A 21,059-nucleotide genomic window follows, 5' to 3' on the forward strand; every position below is an offset into this window, starting at 1 on the left:
AAAAAGTTATGTGACTAATTTATAATTTTTAAATAAGTATAATTTTGTTTATTTTATTTTATATTAAATAAATATAAACTTCCTTCTTACATTTGGCTCGTGCATTAAAAGAATTGGTTAGAGGAGTTCGATATTAATTTTATACCAATTAATATCGAAACGAATTGCCTTTTTTTTCCGCTAATTTTTCGAAGTCAAAATAACGTATGAATCATGTTCCTCAAAACATGCATTTTTTTACATATCTTGTATAATTTGAGTTCGGATGATTGAGGATACAAAACAAGTGTCGATGTCCATTTAATAAATATTTAATTTTTAATCTTAAAAAAAAATTTGAATTTATAAATAATACGACCTTAATTTTTGTCGAATTTTCCTTTTTAAATTAGTTATCAATTACAATGTCATTTATTATTTTATTTGTTTACAAATGTGTTGTGATGTCCACGTTGGTTGAGGAGGATAACAAATCACTATTTTATAAGGGTGTGGAAACCTTCGCTTATCAGACGCGTTTTTAAACCTTGAGGGAAAGCCCGAAAGGGAAAGCCCAAAGAGGACAATATATGCTAGCAGTGGATCTGGGTCGTTACAAATGGTATCAGAGCCAGACACCGGACGATGTGTCAGCCTTCTCACTGTTCTCCGAAGGGGGGTAGACACGAGGCGGTGTGCTAGTAAGGACGCTGGGCCCCAAATGGGAGTGGGCCAGTAAGGACGCTAGGCCTAGGGGAGTGGATTTAGGTAGGGGCGGTCTCACATCGACTGGAGGAAGGACGTTGGGCCCCAAAGGGGGTGGATTGTGATGTCTCACATTAGTTGAGGAGGATAACAAATCACTCCTTATTTTAATAACTAAATTATTTTATGACAAATTTAAATAAAAATATATAATAAATATAAATAATAATAAAAAAAACCAAATATCAATATCTCTTATTTTTACGAGATCAAATAAAAATTATTAGGCGAGAAAAACATAACCAAACTCTCCTTAATCAAGTATGGTGCTGTCGGATTTACTCTCGTTACATCTGACCAACACGACCATCTTCACCAGGCCCAAGCCATCTAGCATACACAATGCCACGCAAAACAACAAGTACAACCTAGGTCACAGACAACACCGAGTACAACCTAGGTCACAAACATAGGATCTAACATGGAATCTGCTTTCAACCATACAAGCCACTTTGACACGTCAGTGGCCGAGACGGTAGAGGGAGCTGTGAGTCTTTAGATGTATTATCTAACCAGGAACTCATAATATATATTTTATCAAATTTGAACTATATATTTTTATTTTATTAATACTATTACTAGTCTATCATTTCAACTAAATTTCATTAATATATTACACAACAACAAAGAACCTATGTAAAAATAATCGGGACACTTTCTCTATCTTTTTATTATTAATTAGGGTTACAAATATCTCCTACGGAATAAAACTATATTATAAAATTTATATAATTAAATATATATTTTTAAAACTTATATATTAAACAAAAACATCATCTTTATATAATGGATAAAAAGCCAATGCCGTCTGGTTCTCGAATTAGGGCCGTGTACGTCAACGGATCGCGGGATCGCGGGATCGCAGGTGACTGAGGTGAGCTCGCCGGGAAAGTCGGCGAAACCTCCGAGAAGATCAGCTGTTTCCGACACAAGTATGGTGGAAATCCAATACTCGCATTTGCTTTCTTTTTGGTCTTGGCTGATGGCATCCTCGTCGCCAATATCATCGCATATGTACCCTGTAAGATCGAATTCTTATTCGTCTCTTTTCTTTAAAATGAATCATCGATATGTCCTTTTGGCGCCATTGCTTGTTTGCCTCCAGATACTAAAATTGATTGGGACGCTTACATGTAAGTATCATTAGTAGTAGATATTTTGATTTTGGCTGCTAAATACATCCGCCGTGACTCTAATCCTCAGATGCAAAAATGATAGAATTACTGATTAAGACTAGAGTTTAAACGAATTATAACATGAACTTGCTTAGCATTTTGATCTCAAGTAAAGCATTTCTTTGGAGACTCATGGTCATTTGTTTGATTTTGTCCTTGGTTTCAAATTGGCCTTGGCTCTCTACGAACTACAACATTAAACTGGAAAAAAATTGATAAAATTAACGATTAAGACTAGAGTGTCCAAGAATCATAACAATAAGTTGCTTAGAAATTAGATCTTTGAGTAAAGCATTTTTCTGGACTATGGTTGTTTGTTTGATCTTCTACTATTGGTTTCAATGGCTGTTTGATTCATCTCGTACTGTTGGTTTCAATGTTCAAGAATTATAACATTAAATACCTCTTTCTCTCTATAGGAGGGTTTAATTGGTTCTACTTATTGGTTTTATTTTTTGGGAGGGGAGAGGGATTACAGCAAATTGCAAGGAGACACTGGACCTCTAGTTTATCCTGCTCGGTTTTTGTAATAGCACAAGCCCATTGCTAGCCGATATTGTCCTCTTTGCCAAGCCCACTGCTAGTAGATATTGTCCGCTTTGTGCTTTTCCTTTTGAACTTTCTCTCAAGGTTTTTAAAATGCATTTGGTAGGGAGAGGTTTCCACGCCTTTATAAGCAATGCTTCTTTCTCCTCTCCAACCAATGTGGAATCTCACAATCCACCCCTTGGGGGCTCAACGTCCTCGCTGGCACACCGTCCGGTGTCTGGCTCTGATACCATTTACAATGGCCCAAACCCACCAATAACAAATATTGTTCTCTTTGGGCTCTCCCTTTCAAGTTTTCCCTCAAAGTTTTTAAAACGCGTTTGGTAGGGAGAGGTTTCCACACCCTTATAAGCAATGCTTCTTTCTCCTCTCCAACTGATATTGTCCTCTTTGTGTTTTCCTTTTGAGTTTTCCCTCAAGGTTTTTAAAATGTGTCTGGTCAGGAGAGGTTTCCACACCTTTATAAGCAATACTTCTTTCTCCTCGAACTGATGTGGGATCTCACAGTTTTTGTACATTTATTTTGCCATACAATTCCTCACTGGAGAAGAGGTCTATCGAGCGCAGGTAATATTTCATCATATTTTAAGCCAACCTAACCATAGTTTAACTCGTTGAAGCATATATCTTCGATCAAAATGTTAGAAGTTCCCACCTCTACACGCATTGAGCTCTAAAACTATTAGAAAACTGTTTGAAGTTGTTTTCTTAAACAAGTTGTTACACATTTCCTTTGCTGGTGAGATTGAGGGGTGGGGGAACTACATTATCTGATAAAATTTTTAGGTGCTTCACTTTGCTCTTGTATCTACACTTGAGCTATTTGGATTCAGGCAATGTTGTTCAATAAGCTTCCATTATTGCAGGCAACTTTCCCAATGGGATATCTAACAATAACAAGCCATTGGTCAAGTTACTCGAGGGCGAACGTAAGTCGGTACTAAAAGTACATTCGATCTAACTTGTAATATGATGATCTGTTTAATATTTTCTTCGTCATCTAACCCCCTCTCTCGTTTTTCTGGTTGATCGTTCTCCGACTATTTCATCGGCTCAGATGTTGTAACAACAATGTTCGTTGGGAATTTCATCGGCGTTATGTGTGCTCGATCATTGCATTATCAGTTCTACTCATGGTAAGCTCAATTATCTCAAGTTTCATATTTTTATGAACACACACACCATTCAATCCTCAAGCAACAGTGTCTGAAATTTGGTTTATATAGAATCTGGTCATATAACTCATTCGATCCGAAAGCAATGAAGTATGGGCTCTAAATGTCGTATTTCGTTACGCTGCAGGTATTTCTTTTCTATTCCATATCTGTTGTGGAGAACGTCGTTTCCTACTTTATTACGGTACCTCGCTGAAAATCTTCGCCTTCTTGTCTGGATTATTTTGTGTACATTCAATATATAGATATGGATGTTTAAGCCTACTGCTAGCAGATATTGTCATCTTTTGGGTTTTCCCTTTCGAGCTTCCTCTCAAGGTTTTTAAAACGTGTTTGTTAGGGAGAGGTTTCCACACTCTTATAAAGAATACTTCGTTCTCCTCCCCAACCGACGTGGGATCTCATCTGTTTGGGGGGATCCGGTTTTGTTGGAATGTATATCCTTCTAATATGTACTCCTCCATGTTGCTTTCTAAGTCTTCACCTAATTTTGCTTTGGGGTTTGTGGTCTGGAGCAGCAGAGTATCCTTATGTTCAAGTGAAGTATCTGATATAAAACAAAACTGAAAAACACCAACTCTTAGTCTGTCTCACTATCATTAGTTTGAATCTAATTGCATAGAGTTTGTATTCTCCATGTTTGATTTTCAGCTGGCTTTCTTGTAATACGTTTCATTTTTTCCGTCTTCCTCGAGCGGACGGAGGGGTTTCAGATAGTATTGTATCGAAACGTGATCGGGTCAACTTCAGGTTGTCGAGCATCGAATTTGAGGCTCGTTTATTTCGAGTCGTTCTCCTCTGTTATTGTCATCTTGAAACTCACCTTTGAAAACTGCTATGTTTACTCGTATTTTGTAGATTCATTCAATTATCAATTCTAGTGTTGAAATGAAAGAACGATTTAGATTGTCAAGACAAAAGAGAAGAGAAGAGAAGCGAGTTCACGACCCGTAAGCCTTCTACCTCCACACGGTATTGCTCGAGAAGATTTTCAAACTTCGACAGATTTTTTATAGCAAACCCGAGAAGAGTTTCTAAGTTTTGAATGCCATACCTCCAAAACTTTGGATAATCTTTTAATGTCTAAAATGCCCCTTTCATATTCATTATTTATGTTTTTTTTCGTAAAAATAAAGTTAAATTATAAATTTAGTTCCTTCGATGTATTACCCGGTCACAAAGCTAGTTTCTTGGTTACATTTTTTACCGATCAAATACAAATAATAAAGTATTTTACCACAAAAAAAGAAAAATTATTGTTTTTTTTTTTTGTTTTAATAATGATTAAAAAAATAACAAAATTAATAAATAATTACTTAATGAGTTATATTTAAAAATAAGAAACATAGCGGATGTTTTAAGTTATACTTAAATTGACTTTCATATATTTAATCAATTAATAAAAATATATATTCTTTTATAAATTGTGTACAATTATACATTTTTAGACTTCAAATTTTAAATCAAAATATTTCGAAAACTTTTTATAAATTTCTACTATTTAGATCATATTTTTTTTAATTAAATAAAAAATATTTATATTTAAGTTATGAACTTTTGACAATAAATTAATTAAATAAATATATGAAATTACAAAAATTATATTTAAGCTAGAGAACGTTGTTCGACCACTAACGGTAAGAGTAAAATTACAAAATTTAAAATAATAAATATATTTTTATAAAAAATGTAAATGGCAAAATGGTAATTTTGTACAAAATGGGGGGGAGAAGTGGGTATCACCTGAGCAAAAAAAGGGAGCCATTCGCTATATTCTACGTCCCGCGTTCTTCCCCCGCGAACTGGACGATTGGGCACCGCGAGTTTCAGCATCTCCCGATTGTCTCTTGAAGATCCACTCTTGCGGAAATGGTTGGTTTCTCTTCTTTTTAAATCTCATTCCGTTCAGTCACTGTTCTTCCCCGTTGAATGTCATTGCTGTTGTGTATCCATTTCACCCTGTTAGATGTGAAATTCTGGAAGGAATTCGAAATCTCTAAGGATTTCCTTGTTTCTGTTTGTAATCTGTTCTAAATCGAATGATTCTGTTCAGCTTTAGTTCCGCAATCGTCTTGCTCACTTTTTAATCACTTTTGAACAATGCCGATTTAGATCACCTTAGGTTGTTGATATTGAACGTTGATTTGGGGTTGGGTTACGGATGAATTTCTTGTGGATTTCGTGTTTCTGCTAGGATTCATCGTTTTAATCGATGACTGAAGGCTTCGTCACGAGATAATGTGTGAAGATTCAATCTTTCTTGGATTTTTGTAAAGCTACGCTTGCTGATTTGGTTGATTCTGGATACCATGGGATATGGTGTAGTTTTTTTTTTCGCTGAGGGGCTGGAATGAAGCTCATATTGTTTATGAGGAGACTGAACATTATTCGGCTTCGTATGAAGGAAGGGATTATCTTTAAGATTGGTTTTGCAAACTCTTAGGATCATGCTGATTGGATATTTTTTGGGAAAGTTTTGTGGAAAGGAGGTTTTTGGGTTTAAATTGAAATGTTGGATGTGGTCAATTCTCTCTTGTTGATGCACTTAATGGGAAGGCAACGAGTAAAACATTTGCCACTAGGGGTTTCAATGTCATCGTTCCTTTTCCTTGTGGAGGTTTCTTAGTTAGTTAGTGTTTAGAGGGGTGGACAGGGACTTTGTTGAAGATTTCCATGTGAGAATGAATAAAGTTCTGCTCATACACTTTTAGTCCGTAGACGATACCATCTTTTCCTACTACGAGAGGGAAGAGTCTTTTGCTAATGTTTTGCAACAGCTCGCATATGACTATGATGGAGGTCTTATACAACCCTTCCTTACAACATAGAGAGATGGCACTTTGGAATGTTGCTTTCATTGCAATCTTATGGAAGGTGCACTTGGAGATGTGAATAGCACTTCTGAGGAAGTTTGGGCCCTGGCTAAGTTCAATCCCTTCTTTTTCTAGTGGCTAAGACGCTGGCTCACAGTTAGTTTATTCGTTGTTATCTCAGGAGTGCGAATGACTTCTGTTCCCATATTATGATAGTCGAATCTTATTGTAGTTGATTATAGTTGTCACAACTGAAGATGTTTGAATGCTTTATCTTAATTCATTTTCAAGATTGTCACCCTCTAGTTATTATTGGGATAGAACCTAAATATATCGAAATATGGAAGATAACAAAACTACATAATAACTCTCCAATTATTGAGGTGCTTGGAACCTCCCCTTTCTTGAGATACCACTCAGATCTAAGCCACGATGATGCGCTCCTTGTTGAGGATTATTGGGTGTGAGTCCCACATTGGTTAATTTAGTGGAAGATCATGGGTTTATAAGTGAGGAATACTATCTCCATTGGTATGAGGCCTTTTGGGAAGCCCAAAGCAAAGCCATGAGAGCTTATGCTCAAAGTAGACAATATCATACCATTGTGGAGAGTTGTGATTTCTAACACTCCTAGCTCACGGAGCTACATACCATAAAACGAAAAAGAATCTCTCGCGAGCAACCATCTAGTTTCATTCTTTACCCTACCTTCCCCTTTGTATCCATTGATCGCTATCCATTTTCCTTGCATCCATCTTTGGAGCAGAGCTATATCGAAATTTTTTTAAAATTGATTTCAGTCTTGTATGTTCTCACGCTCTCTGTTCCCAAGCAACTTCAAGGAAACCAATGGAGGCATAGGAGAGATGGAATAACGTCTAACCTATGACAAGCCGCTTAGGATTAGTTTGCAAATTTGTGATACTGTAGTCGAACTCATTACCAATGATGTGCTATATGCCTAAGTGTGAAAAGAATGTGTTGAAACCTAAATGTGGGGATTAGAGCACTTTTTCTCTATAACATCTTCTCTAGTGAATTACCCAACATGCCTTAATGTTAACCTCGTAGCACCTAGTGGTCAGTAAGGGCCATGGAATGTTAAAAGGTTTAGAAGAAATGGATTCAAATGATGGTAGTCACCTACTTGAGATTTAATATTCTACGAGTTCCTCGACAATCAAATGTAATAAGACTCTAGTCTTGTGAGATTGTGAGATTAGTTAAGGTGCGCACAAGTTGGTCCAAAACTCACAAATATTTAAAAAATCACCGCAATTACTTCTCTAATCAATTATCAATATCTAACTACCATTCCTAATGGTATTCCTATCATATTGTTCATATTATTTGACTGGTTTGTTGTTGTTTGTACCATTGCGTGACAGTGTGAAATGCACATTTTACTCTTTTTATCTTGTAGGATGGACACGACTCTGAAGATGCAAAACAAAGCACAGCTGATATGACTGTTTTTGTGAGTTCATTTCTTTTCTTTCAGTTTATTCTCTGTGTTTTTCACATTTCATAGTCTAATCCAACTTTTTTTGTAAGAATGGTTTTATAAAGTTTATCATCAGTACTCTCCTTCTGTTTAACATTCAATCCCTAAGCCACTCTTGATTGTTTCTTGGTAGTTCATAGTTAAATTGGTATTAACTCTTCTTCTTCTTTCCAGGTGCAAAATCTTCTTCAACAGATGGTGAGTTTCAGTTCGTGTAAAATTTCCAGCAGAGAAATTCATATCTAACATAATCTTATTTATGCAGCAATCAAGGTTCCAAACCATGTCTGACTCCATTATCACAAAGAATATCCTTTTGAAATGCTGCTAGAAGTTTCTTAAGTTATAATTATAACGAGTAATTGTTTCTGATAGGCTCGAATACAATTCGAGTTTCGCAAAATAAATTCTATAGTTATTTATCTGGTAAAAGAGGCCATACAGTTCAAACGGTGCAATTTCCCAAGTATTACGTTTTCCATTCTAGCTAACAATGATCTTGTAAAAGTTACATATAGTTAAAGCATTCTAATAGGAAGATAATGGTAATGATTTCGAACTGGATTGAGTTCGTATGAACCTTAATTCCTTCTAATGAGACGTTCGAGTCCAGTACAATCTAAGAACCTTTATATAAGTGATTAGCCACCTTGATTGTAGGTTAGAATTTGTTTGAATCTGTATGAACCTTAATTCCTTCTAATTGATAGTATATATGCTTTCCTTAACTTGAAAATACTTGATGAGATGGGAAGCCGCATAAATGAATTGGAGCAGAGCATCAACGACCTAAAAGCTGAGATGGGCGTGGAGGGTTCGCCGTTGCCTCCGTCCAAGACGAATGCCGATGAATCGAAGAAAGACGAAGGTTCTGCGTAGACATAGTTGAGAGTGTATGTTTTATTTATGAGTTTGTTGTCTTTTCGCTATTGCCTTTGTGAAACTGAAGTCAATGCTTAGGATGAGACAGAAAAATACAATATGTTCTAGACATGGACCTGCTATTTCAGCATAATTTCTTATTGGCAATATAGTGATGATTATACTCTATGATTATTTCATACTACTGCTCATCTCTGGCTAAAGTAAACACGGGTCGTTAGCTTCGGCAACGAGTGATGGCATTGCAGCCATGGTCGTACGGGTTTGCCCCTGCGTCTGGCGCGAGCATGGCACCTTGTTGGCCTTGAGTGCATCATAGGTTATGTAGTTTAAATCTGCCAATATGTGTCCATTGAGTTCGGAGTTCATCTCGAACTCAATGTCGTACATCATGCAGTTTGCCATGGAGCCTTCACGACAGCGAGTTTGAGCTCCATCCGGGACCCAGCTCAGGCTCTCAATGCTCGTACTGCGGTGGACAAGACATTCAGGATTGTAGCAATTAAGCAGAATGGTGCCTGGTGTAGAGGTGATGGAATTTTTCGGCTAGTAGGTATTGTCTGCTTTGATCCATTACGTAGCAATGTCAGTCTCATGGTTTTAAAATGTGTATGCTAGGGAGAGGTTTCCACACCCTAGGAATGTGATCTCACAATCCACCCCTTAGGGGCCAGTGTCCTCGTTGACACACTGCTCGATATCTGACTTTGATACCCATTTGTAGCGACCCATTTTTTGAGGGACTTGAGCCACGAACCGTTGAAAATAATTAAAAATGCGTAAAATTTTAAACGCTTAAACATGTGCATGCATCTTAAATTTTCATTACGGCAAAAGGGGGAGGAGGAGGTTTATGAGTTTGAGAGAGCTCGATGATATATTATTAAGCCTTCAACGATACATTACGAGAGATCTGAAACTTAGACTTAATTTATTACACATAATAATTATTCGAGACAAACCCACTATTCGTTGGGATTTATTGATTCGGTCGTCACTATTACGAACTCTTATATGATGCCTCCACGGAGGAAGCGTCTTGCAATCGACCCATTAGCACCATTGGGAAAGAAAGCACCTGGCAATCGTTCGCTACCAGTTCCATATAGTATCCGCAAGATCTCTTGTATTGTGCGGTTATACGAAAGTGATTTAGCGTCGGTGGCGAGGACGTTGGTCTCCGTTCGATTCTCTGCCCCGAGCGATCGAGGCACCACCACCCCTTCGTCTTTGAGCCCACATTTACCAAGCTGGTTCGCCAGCGTCGAGGTCAGGTTGGTGAATTCAGCCACTGTCATATTATATGGCTCCACAGTCTCGTTTGCCCTCTCGTACAGCAGCGTTCGCATAACAGCACTCTGTCCTGATTCTGCACTCAACAGCTTAGCTGCTAGCTGCATCAAAATTACTCATAAACTTTAAATTTTTTTAATAATACCATAAAATCCTTTTAAACTTTTTTCTAAAAGTTCTAATATTATTTTCGAAACATAGTACTAACGGTTTCGTTCATATACTAACAACAAGAGAATTTTTTAACTTTTTAAAAAAGTTCAAATGAATTTTATAAATTCAAGGGTATTTTTTAAACAAAATTTTAACGGTTTCTATCTAAAACTAACAGTACTTTTTCAAATACTACCTTACGAGATTCGAGAAAGAGGAGCAATGGGGCTGCTTCAACAAGGCCAGTGTATCCGAGATACGGGAAAAGGTTAACGGCGAGAAGAAAATGGATGGTATCGACATAAGGATCGAATGGAGGGCTGAGTCGACGACCAGCAGCTTTGTCAAATAGATCCGAAAATACATCTTTGCTTAGATTCAACAATGGCCTTTGAATACCTAATCCACCAGATACCTGAATAAGAGTTCTGAAATCATCCAAAAATGAAGAACAATAAGAACAAAGTTGATAAAAAAATATTAAAAAAAAATAAAATAAAATAACTCAACTTTAATTGTCCAATTTCTTCATATCCAAATTCCTCAATGATATTACGAACTATAGGGTCTAAGTTGGCCCTTTGAGCACCAATAGGGGGTGGCCCTCCACGTGCTAAAGTTGGATCAATGGAGTCCATCCCTCTCCCAAGGGCACCCCACAAGAACATCTCACCTTCGAGGTACTCGAAATTCGTAGCGAACACAACGACTTGGCTGTCGAGCGCTGAGCCCGAGCGGCACTGACCCAAAATTTGACATACTACGACTCGGCTCGAGCTCATAATTGTTAAAGAACGTGAAGATTTTTAAATCTACACGTCCACTGTGATTAAGAGGCAGTTACATTGCGACGAATATCTGTGCATATTCAGAAGAAAAAAAAAACATCCAAACAAATGAAAAAAAGGGTCGGTTGGATATGCAGGCCTCGAGAATTTCAAATCAAAGATAAAGTTTGTATCAAGCCGAGTTCAAATAACCTTTGGTTCCAAAGAACCGAGAATCAATGACTGGGGCGGTAATATTATGGACGAGTTGAACCTCGTCGAATAATTTTTTCACCTTAACATCGGTTGTTGGATTCTAAAAGACAGATTAAACTACAAATTTAATCCGTATCGTTTTAAATGACGGAATTAATTCCTATAGCCTATAAGTTGATAAAACCCCCTAAATAGTTTCTACTATTGAGACTCGGGTTTGATTAAACCGTATGACATATGAACTATTTATGAGATTTTATCGAATTATAAGAATGAAATTGTTACTCGTAAAAATTATATGGACTAAATTCTAAACTTCTCGACCAAATTTACCATTTATCCTTAATTATATATATATATATATATATATATATATATATATATATATATATATATATATATATAATTATAAATACTTTAAACTTTATTTTAGGGGATATTTTTATTTTTTTTAAAATTTATTAAAAAGGCTATATTCATGTGATTGTATAATAATTAAAAGGACAAATTAAACGCATATGGTTACAAAAATTATTAAAGTAAAACGCAAACCAACACCTATACTCAATAAAATCCGTTATCCTCGAATTTAGGTTACGCTACAAAAAGGTTGTCGTTTAATCGTCACAATAATCGTAATTCAATTGTTCTAGATTCTCGTTTTTCGTGCCCAATTGGATCCCTTATCGTCTATGATAAGTCGATCCAAAAATGACGAAATGAATCGCAAAATAGATGGATCGTGGAAACTAGTTCCCAGTTTGGATAAGAGACGAGATTGAGAAATTCTAGACGTCGGCCGCCGAGTGTCACGGTCATGCTCGTCCAAGGCGTGTTGCCCATGGCCGCATGCCCATGATAAGCCCAACCCTTTATGTCTTTTCATATTCTAGTGTTTTACTTTTGTATTTATAGGAAGTATAACGTTTCAGAAATATCATGTCTAGGCCTATCAGATATGAAATGCCTCATAATGTACTATAGGGAGATACAACTAGTTGTCAACTTCTCCCAACCCAAGGTTATATACTGTAAGCCGTTGTTATTTCTCTCTTGCTTGCTTATATAACGTCTCTTTCAAAAATCTCTCTCTGCCATCGCTTTCTAAAATTCTCTTAAAAACAAGGCCAGAGGCTCGAGCATACGTCGCTTGGCCGTAGGCGACGCAAGAACGAATTGGCTTAGCTCACATGTCGTTGGAAAGTGAGTGCCGCACAATCGCAAATTCGCTGCCATTAAAAGTGCGATTGTGACACCGAGCAACAAAAACAAACAGGGGTCGTCCTATCTGTCTAGAAAGATTCTCGAAAACTTGACTCATTAACCCAATCAGTATGAGATACCCAGAATGGGGTACTGACATAGACACCTTACTCTTCGCCTTTAGTAAACCTTCTAATCGAAGAGGCCAGACGTCAAAGCAAAAGAACTTCGAAATTGATCTCGACCGTTCATTTATGAAATTCTATTTTGATTTCTAGCTGGTTTCTCTTTGTCAAACTATTTCTGACCGTCGCTCTTTCGAGGGTTAAAAGAGAGGTTCCGTGTTTTCTATAACCATTTATTTTTAGTTTTTTATTTTCGAAAATTAAAAATAAAATGCTGCTTCCTATAAATTACACTGATATTAATTAATTTATTGCAAAATTCCAAAAAATCATAATAAATATGATTATTTTGACAATATTTTTTTAAGAGAAAATATGGTGTATTACGAATATATTAGGTCTATATTAATTAGACGGTTGAAAAAAATAAACTTTTTATTATTTTTTTAATCTAGTTTAAATAGTTATTTCTAATTATAACTATGTATTAAATAATATTAAATAGTATTAAATATTAGAAAAAAAAATCAATTTGTAGTCAAAACTTATTTAAATGCAAACAACGAACATAATATTAAATAAAATATAAATATTTATAAATAATTAATTTAGGACAGGTTAAAGTTTAAATTGATACAATTATTAGTCTGTATATATATACACACGTCATACATATATATATCGACATTCGAAACATATCTTGTTCTTAAATCTACATGGTTTCCAGTGTCATCGTCCACTGGTAACACAATATTTTCTCGGGGATGATTCTGCAAATACTTATGCACCTGGGTTGGTCTGGGTCCACCCAATTTCACGTGGCAAGACCCGTACCAATCGACCCATTAATAATTAAATGGCCACTCTTGTGTTTGAACTAGAAAAAAATTACATTTATTTTTTTACTTAGGAAAGATTTAACCTCTCAAGACAAATTAGTTAGGTTATAAAATGAAAAATGAATGGAAGGACAATCATTAAGTGGAATTGATTAGGTATTAAATCGAGAGCATGTTATTAATTATAGGTTTTTTTGCTCGTATATTGCAAGCTTGGTCTATACGAGTCGAGCGAAGGGACTTGCAAACAAGAATTCGACCCCATATTCATATTGTTTTGTCTCGAGATAGGTACCCACTTTGGGTGCTACTCGATCGTCATTTCTGACTCGGTTAGCCAACGATAGCTACATTTTGTTTATGCTGTATAATGTTCGAACTTGCATGCTTGATGATCTTGGACAGACCTTGACTTACGGATCAAACTCGAAACAAATTTTTTGTTTGTTGTATGAATATTTTTAAACGTTCAGAACCTAAGACAAAATTGGGTCTCATTAAAGTGGCTATTGAATCGAAAGACTCGAAAGCCCACTTCGGCCCTGGACGAGCCTACGTGCACCTTGCACGCTTGCAACCCAATAAATTCTTAAAGAAGCTCGACTTTCTCCATATCGGCTCGAGGTAACTCTTATATAAATAGATTACAAAAACTAACTCAAATTTCATTCTCTAAAAATAATATTTAAATCAATAAAAGCTTATAATTATTTAAATTATTTGAATAAAAAGACTCTGACCACTCTCACGCCAAACTAATTAGGTACGAAATAAAAAAATTGTTAAAATAAGATAGTTATAATTTAATTACATTAATTGGGTAATTAATTTTGCAACTAATCATAGTTTAAATTTTATTATTATTTTTAAATTTTTTTTAACATAAGTATTTGAATTTTCGACCTCGAAAAAATTGATACATGTCAATTAATCTCGAGAAATTATATTATAAAATCTCATTAAATTATATGTATTAAATAATTAGTCGATAAAGCTCGAGTTTAAATGCATTTAGTCAGTTTTGGGTTAAAGAGTTCGAAACGTTTTCTGATCCTTGGTTTGATTCGAGCCTCGAGATTAATTCATAATTTTTATTAGAATTTGTGTTGAGGTACCCGTTACATTTGAAGTCGAATCGACGAAACTCGAATTTATTTTAGATAAATTAGAAAGTTATTTTGATAATTTTACAATAAATATTATGAACTCGAAATCAAAGGTTTATCACGAAATATTAAGGCATCTTAACGGTATGTTGCGAACAAATATAAAAGAAATTAATAATAATTAAAAAACAGTATCAATCAGCGCATCTAGTGTAGTGGTATCATAGTACCCTCCCACGGTACTGACCGGGGTTCGATTCCCCGGATGCGCAGTTCTTTATTAATTTTTTTTTTTTTTTTTAATTTCTAGCCCAACGTTGGCGCAGCCGAGCTCAGCAACAAGCGTGGCCCAGTGCTGAAGCGTTTTTCTAGCTAACCAGGCTCACCCACGAGCGCGCAACACAGCCTCAGACACGCACTCCAACAACAACCACCATGTACGCTATCCAACTCACAAGCGCTGGTCCAAGCCATCCTCGACTCGGCGTGTGCACGCAGCTTCGTCAATCGCGACTCTCCCAGCCACAGCTAAGTTCCTAGCCCCAGCTCGCCACTCTCCCACGGCTCTAGTAGTTCCATAAACTTAGGAATGATGAGCTAGGGTGAGTTACGAACAAGCACTTTGTGAATGTTTATTATAAATGTGTTATAAGTATGAGAAAATGATACGATAATACATACTAGCTTCGAAAATAATGTATGTCATGATATAATTAAAGTATTGTAAGTATCATCGTACGAAACCATTATATTAATATGGGACCTCGTACTTGTTATGTATATTGAACATGGATTACTTCTCCTATAACGTTGGAACATAAGTATCTTTATAAGAATGGTTTCGGGACGTATTGCTTACTATGACTCAGCTATATAAGTGCAAGCCTACATGTAGACTTAAGGTTTACAGATACTCGCCTAGTGGGTTTACATGCATGTGGATGGACGTGTGTCTAATAATATATATCTAAACCCACCCCTGAATGAATTTTGAACTTAAGGCTATAAACATGGTTTTATGTCTGGTTAAATATGAAAGACATGTTGTATGTGTTTGCATTTTTTTTTTACTTAGCAGTGGGACCACTTATTAAATATTTTTAAATATGGTTCGATTATTAAATATTTTCAGAGAATAATTTAAAATAATAAAATAGAAACGGAATTCATAAAGATTTAGGGAAAAGAATCAGTTCTCAGCTTGTAGTTGACAATTTGCATCAGCTTTCTTCCCAACAGATGCCGCTCCGCCACCAAATCATGCTTCCATTAAACAATTTCATGACAAATTCCACCTTGATTTCTTCGTCTCTGCTCGATTATTGTCTCCCATCTCTTTTTTTCTATATAATTCTGTACTTCCCTTCACAAACCCACCTCCATTTTCAATCCCTGCCGAAGAATCAATGGCTACCTCCATTAAAGTCCATGGAGTCCCCTTTTCCGGACCCACATGCAGAGTTCTAGCTTGTCTCTACGAGAAAGAACTTGAATACGAGTTCGTCAAACTCAAGATGCACGAAGGGGAACACAAGAAACAGCCATTTCTCTCCATCAATGTAAGTTTCCTACTATTGCCATTGCTTTAATTTTCGTGGGGTTTTCATTGGATTCTGCTTGGTTGATTTGATTTCAGCCGTTTGGTCAAGTTCCTGGGTTCCAAGATGGAGATTTGACGCTTTTTGGTAAAATTTATTTAGAAAACAGAGCAATTCGTGGTTGATAGCTTTATGCACACAAGGTGTTTGATAAATTGTCTCTGTGTAGAATCCAGGGCAATCACGCAGTATATCGTAGGGAATTATGCTGATAATGGAACCCAATTGATTTTCCAAGACCCCAAGAAAGCGGCGATCGTATTGACATGGATTGAAGTGGAGAGCCACCATTATGATCCACCAGCCTCGAAGCTGGTCCTCGAGCTCTGCTTGAAGCCTTTGCTTGGGTGGGGTGAGACAGATGCTGCAGTAGTTGAGCAAAGTGAAGCTGAGCTAGCTAAAGTTCTTGATATCTATGAGGATAGGCTGGCTCAGTCCAAATACTTGGGAGGTGAGTCCTTCACTTTAGCTGATTTGCACCATCTCCCAACCATAGACTACTTATTTGGGACACAGATGAAGAAACTGTTTGAATCTCGGCCCCATGTCAATGCATGGGCAGCTGATATCATGGGCAGGCCTGCTTGGGCTAAGGTGCTTGCTTTGCGCTAATAAAACGTTGATTTCACTTATCTATCCTTTACTTGATGTGTGATGGGACTTGAAAACTTGAATAAAGATGGTGTGGTTGCCTTTTTACATGGGAGCTCTCTGTATCACTTGCTTTGTTGTCGTATATATATTAGTATCAATGGTTATGAACTTTTTGACACAACGTACAAGGTGTCACAATTGTACTTTTGTGGTAGTGGGATAACGATTGTACAACACTTGTTCTAACCCAGTAAACAAGTTAGGCATGAGAAATTTGGACATCACAGGCAACGTCGGCACATGTTCGGGCTTTGAGTCACGTTTGCAAGAAATGTTTTCAAAAACGTGAGCGAGGAAGTACATTGGAAAACATTTGAAATTAATGAAGAAAGCAACGTTTTACAACCATAATAAGCAAATAAAAGAACACCCTAGCTTATAACATGTGACTCTAGGTAGGAATAATCAATCATATCTCACCTATAGCTTAAATAGGATACAAGGGTACAACTTAGGCTATAATACATTTTGTGTTTAGAGAATTTTAGTTCCGACGGGTGTAGACATGATTTTTTATTTTGGTGAACGATATGCTCCGGAATTACACAACATGAATTAGTAAACACATATCTAAGATGAAAGCATGTGAGTCTAGAACGAACATGCAACCATACGGACAAGCATGACCAAAGCATCCAACATGAGACCATAGGCATATGAGACCATAGACAATATGCCTTGGACAAGCCTAACCATGATACAAAGTATGAAAACAAGACAAGACATAAATATAAATATAGTTACAATTTTTCAGGATGGTTACAATTGGCGCAAGGCAAGGACCTTGCCCCACGAAGGCCTTGCAGTGATCTCAGCAACCCAAGCATTAACGCGCGGCCGTGACTCGAACAGCTTCTTCGATGGCGTCGCCAACAAGTAGTGCACATTGGGGATGTGGTGCAGATCTGCCAAACTGAACTCACTGCCAGCCAAAAACTTGTTTTTGCTAAGCTGATTCTCGTAGATGTCAAGAACTTTCCCCAACTTAGCTTCGTTCTCGGCCACGGCGGCGGGATCTGTCTCGCCCAGACCGAATAGTGGCTTGACAAGATACTCGTACGACAGCGCTACCCCCGGTGGGTCGTAGTGGTGGCCTTCCACTTCAATCCATGTTGATATGATCGCTGCTTTCTTCGGGTCGTCGGACAGCAATTGGTTTCCCTTGCTGGCGTAGGCGGAGGCCAGGTACTGGGTAATGGCCCTTGATTCTTGAATTAACAAATTCAACTTTCAATCACAATTTCATCACAAAAGGTTTTTGATATGAAGAACATATGCAAAAATTTTGCAAAAAGAGATCAAAGTATCTTTTCGGAAGAAATTGACTAAAATGGATGTAAGAGAAGTAGATAAACTAGAATCAACCAAAGATTACTTTAAAAAAATGAAAACAGAGTAGGAGCATTTCACCAAACACCTTGAGCGCAAACAACATTTTCATACTGAACATTTCATCAAACAGATAGACTGCAACAGAGCACATGATCATATACAAAAACTTTGCAATCAGAGAACAGAGTAACAACTTTTCAGAAGAAATTGACTAAAATGGATGTAAGAGAAGTATAAAAACCAGAATCAACCAAAGATGACTTTAAAAATAATGAAAACAGAGTAGGAGCATTTCATCAAACACCTTGAGCGCAAACAACATTTTCATAGTGAACATTTCATCAAACAGATAGAGTGCAAGAGAAAACGTAGTAATTACCGAAGATCGTGAGATCTCCATCTTGAAACCCAGGAACTTGACCAAACGGCTGCAGAAATTCAACGAAACCCCACTAAGAAACAATCGACAAACACCATAAAAATCGGAGTCACAAACAATTACAGAACACTCACATTGATGGAGAGGAAGGGCTCTTTCTTGTGCTCATTATTCTTCATGTCCAGAAGAACAAACTGGTATTCAAGATCTTTCTCGTAAAGACAAGCGAGAACTCTGGCTGTGGCGGTGGAAATGGGGCTTCCATGGACTTTGATGCTCGCCATTTCAAAGAAAATCGATTTGGGAACAAAGAAATTGAGATGGGTGTGTCGGGAAACAGGAATTGTTGAAGGTTCTTATAGAGAATTGGAAAAGAAAAGGAAAGGATTCAATCGTAACGTGATTGAAGCTCGGTGATTTGAAGTGGGAAATGAACGGAATCACAGAATGCGGATCCATAATTGAGGTAGCTGCAACATTCATGTCTGAAATGGTCTTCCAGATTTTTTCCCCGCCCATAAATTATGGTCCACATTCCTATTTCTAAATTTTCTATAAATTTTATTAATTTTTTTAAAAATTCAAAAATATATTTATGGTCTATAAAAATTATTAATAACTTAATTTTCCAAATATTTTGAAATTTTCATTAATACCTTAAAATTTATTATTTAATTATTTTAATTATTCTTTATATCGTCGAACCGCAACAGTGAAATTTATTAATATCCAATGAAAACTTCTCATATTTAGTCTGGAATAAATTAATATCCAATGAAATTTATTAATATTTTATTACGATGAAAATTAAATTAAATAATTGTTATATAATAAAGTTGAGAAGAATTATTGCATATGCGCTGACGTCATGGAGTCAAAGTCAAATCTAAAATGGAATCTTACAATTTTGGTTTAAAATGTAATTTTATTAAATATATTTTTTAATTTCATTTTATTTTAATGTCTGTATTTTTATATATTTAATTTTAATCTTTACACTTTCAATAAATCTTAAAACTTTTATTTCAAAAATATTTAGTTTCATTAATTTTGGAAATATTATGACTTTTTATTTAAATAAGTCTTATTGGGAATAAATTCAAATGACTAATTTTAAGATTTATAGCTTAGTTTTTCAATAAATAATTAGATTAACTATCCTCTGTTTCCTACCAAAAATAAGATGACTAATTTGTTTGAAAATTAAAAAAAAAAAAAAAAAAATATATATATATATATATATATATATATATCAACTTCTCCCTACCCAAGGTTATATATTGTAAGCCGTTGATATTTCTCTCTTGCTTGCTTCTTTCAAAAATTTCTCTGCCCTTGCTTTCTAAAACCTTTCCTTAAAACCGAGGCCCCTACCCAAGGTTATATATTGTAAGCCGTTGTTATTTCTCTCTTGCTTGCTTCTTTCAAAAATTTCTCTGCCCTTGCTTTCTAAAACCTTTCCTTAAAACCGAGGCCAGAGGCTCGAACATACGTCGCCTGTTGTTATTTCTCTCTTGCTTGCTTATATAACGTCTCTTTCAAAAATTTCTCTGCCCTCGCTTTCTAAAACCTTTCCTTAAAACCGAGGCCAGAGACTCGAACATACGTCGCTAGGCGATACAAGAACAAATTGACTTAGCTCACTTGTCGTTGGAGAGTGAGTGCCGCACAATTGCAAGTCCGCTGTCATCAAAGGTGCGATTGTGACAAAATTCGGCATGACAAAGACCTAAAACGACAGGTTGGTGCTAAGATGTTTTTTTATCTAAAGAAATGATATTCTACCGTCTCAAATTTCCATCAAACATTCTTAAACATATTTTATATTTTAATCATAATTTTGAAACTTGTACGAAGTTCAAAGGAGTATTGTTTACAAGACATTAGTAACAAAGGTTAAGAGTTGGACTTTACACCCTTGTTGTAATGCTAAGCAGTAGAGAGAGAAGCCATAACTTCAAACAGCACAAGTTTCAAGATTCCATATCTCCCTCGAACCACTAAATTTCTAGAATCTTGAGATCTAACGAGAGGATCTAATATATCCACCTCGAAACACTAAATTTTTAGAACTTTGAGATCTAATAAGAGGATCTAATATGTCACTAGTTTGATTATACTAGACACAAAATTGAAAATATATGAACCTGTCAAGAACATTCAACTTAGAGCTAATGATCGCAAGAACATTCAACTTAGAACAGTCTCGTGAAAAACTTATGATCGCTTAGAAATAGGCCGGTGGACATGTGAGTTGAGCTCTAAAAATTCAAATTCAGGTAGGGGAAGTTTTTATAATGAGTAAATGTAGAATGTTTTTACTCCACAACATCCAACCATACAAATACAATCAATGAGCCAAGTTTTGACCAGTCTTGTCTCTGACGAGAGCTTCTGGCCTATACACTATCAAAACAAGGTTTTATTTGAGAGCTTTTGGCCTATGCCACTATCAAAAGTTCATAATCTTTCCCTCTTAATCAGTAAAAGCTCCCCATATTCTAACATGGAAGCTGAGATCAATGCTCTTCACACCAACAAAATCATTTTCT

At 36.1% G+C, this 21,059-nt stretch overlaps 5 protein-coding genes and 1 non-coding gene across 16 annotated transcripts; 4 read left to right on the forward strand and 2 right to left on the reverse strand.

Annotated features, from left to right (window-relative positions):
* Window positions 1–1,524: 1,524 nt before the first annotated feature.
* On the forward strand, window positions 1,525–4,809 carry LOC111779140 (dol-P-Man:Man(5)GlcNAc(2)-PP-Dol alpha-1,3-mannosyltransferase-like). Of its 11 annotated transcripts, none has more exons than XR_015413190.1 (6): window positions 1,525–1,765; window positions 3,335–3,397; window positions 3,526–3,604; window positions 3,695–3,770; window positions 4,295–4,393; window positions 4,502–4,809. XR_015413190.1 is itself a non-coding variant. In XM_087118919.1 (6 exons), the coding sequence occupies exons 1-6, from the start codon at window positions 2,960–2,962 to the stop codon at window positions 4,533–4,535; spliced, it is 408 nt and encodes a 135-aa protein (XP_086975045.1). In that variant the 5' UTR covers window positions 1,772–2,959; the 3' UTR covers window positions 4,536–4,809. The 11 variants fall into 11 exon arrangements, 4 of the variants coding, with proteins under 4 accessions (XP_086975045.1, XP_086975047.1, XP_086975044.1 ...); XR_015413187.1 differs by lacking the exons at window positions 1,525–1,765; window positions 3,695–3,770 and adding exons at window positions 1,772–3,035; window positions 3,771–3,827 and having other exon boundaries at window positions 3,984–4,393; XM_087118919.1 differs by lacking the exons at window positions 1,525–1,765; window positions 3,695–3,770 and adding exons at window positions 1,772–3,035; window positions 3,771–3,827.
* Window positions 4,810–5,370: 561 nt separating this feature from the next.
* LOC111779139 (heat shock factor-binding protein) lies at window positions 5,371–9,016 on the forward strand. Its single transcript, XM_023659215.2, has 5 exons — window positions 5,371–5,515; window positions 7,880–7,933; window positions 8,135–8,158; window positions 8,226–8,268; window positions 8,700–9,016. Exons 1-5 carry the CDS (start codon window positions 5,513–5,515, stop codon window positions 8,837–8,839), a joined length of 264 nt encoding a protein of 87 aa, XP_023514983.1. The 5' UTR covers window positions 5,371–5,512; the 3' UTR covers window positions 8,840–9,016.
* A 719-nt stretch (window positions 9,017–9,735) lies between these two features.
* Window positions 9,736–11,085, reverse strand: LOC111779330 (ferritin-like catalase Nec2). The gene is made up of 3 exons (XM_023659469.2): window positions 10,799–11,085; window positions 10,485–10,716; window positions 9,736–10,236 (listed from the first exon to the last, which is right to left on the reverse strand). Exons 1-3 carry the CDS (start codon window positions 11,068–11,070, stop codon window positions 9,853–9,855), a joined length of 888 nt encoding a protein of 295 aa, XP_023515237.2. The 5' UTR covers window positions 11,071–11,085; the 3' UTR covers window positions 9,736–9,852.
* Window positions 11,086–14,745: 3,660 nt separating this feature from the next.
* On the forward strand, window positions 14,746–14,816 carry TRNAG-CCC (transfer RNA glycine (anticodon CCC)). Its single transcript has one exon. It is a non-coding gene; the product is annotated as a tRNA-Gly (tRNA).
* Window positions 14,817–15,733: 917 nt separating this feature from the next.
* Window positions 15,734–16,841, forward strand: LOC111779333 (glutathione S-transferase PARB-like). The gene is made up of 3 exons (XM_023659471.2): window positions 15,734–16,103; window positions 16,181–16,229; window positions 16,312–16,841. Exons 1-3 carry the CDS (start codon window positions 15,951–15,953, stop codon window positions 16,752–16,754), a joined length of 645 nt encoding a protein of 214 aa, XP_023515239.2. The 5' UTR covers window positions 15,734–15,950; the 3' UTR covers window positions 16,755–16,841.
* A 253-nt stretch (window positions 16,842–17,094) lies between these two features.
* LOC111779332 (glutathione S-transferase PARB) lies at window positions 17,095–19,023 on the reverse strand. The gene is made up of 3 exons (XM_023659470.2): window positions 18,642–19,023; window positions 18,508–18,556; window positions 17,095–18,004 (listed from the first exon to the last, which is right to left on the reverse strand). Exons 1-3 carry the CDS (start codon window positions 18,789–18,791, stop codon window positions 17,556–17,558), a joined length of 648 nt encoding a protein of 215 aa, XP_023515238.2. The 5' UTR covers window positions 18,792–19,023; the 3' UTR covers window positions 17,095–17,555.
* Window positions 19,024–21,059: the final 2,036 nt, after the last annotated feature.

The sequence above is a fragment of the Cucurbita pepo genome, chromosome 17, assembly GCF_057944985.1.
Source record: "Cucurbita pepo subsp. pepo isolate OVF chromosome 17, ASM5794498v1, whole genome shotgun sequence".
Taxonomy (NCBI): domain Eukaryota; kingdom Viridiplantae; phylum Streptophyta; class Magnoliopsida; order Cucurbitales; family Cucurbitaceae; genus Cucurbita; species Cucurbita pepo.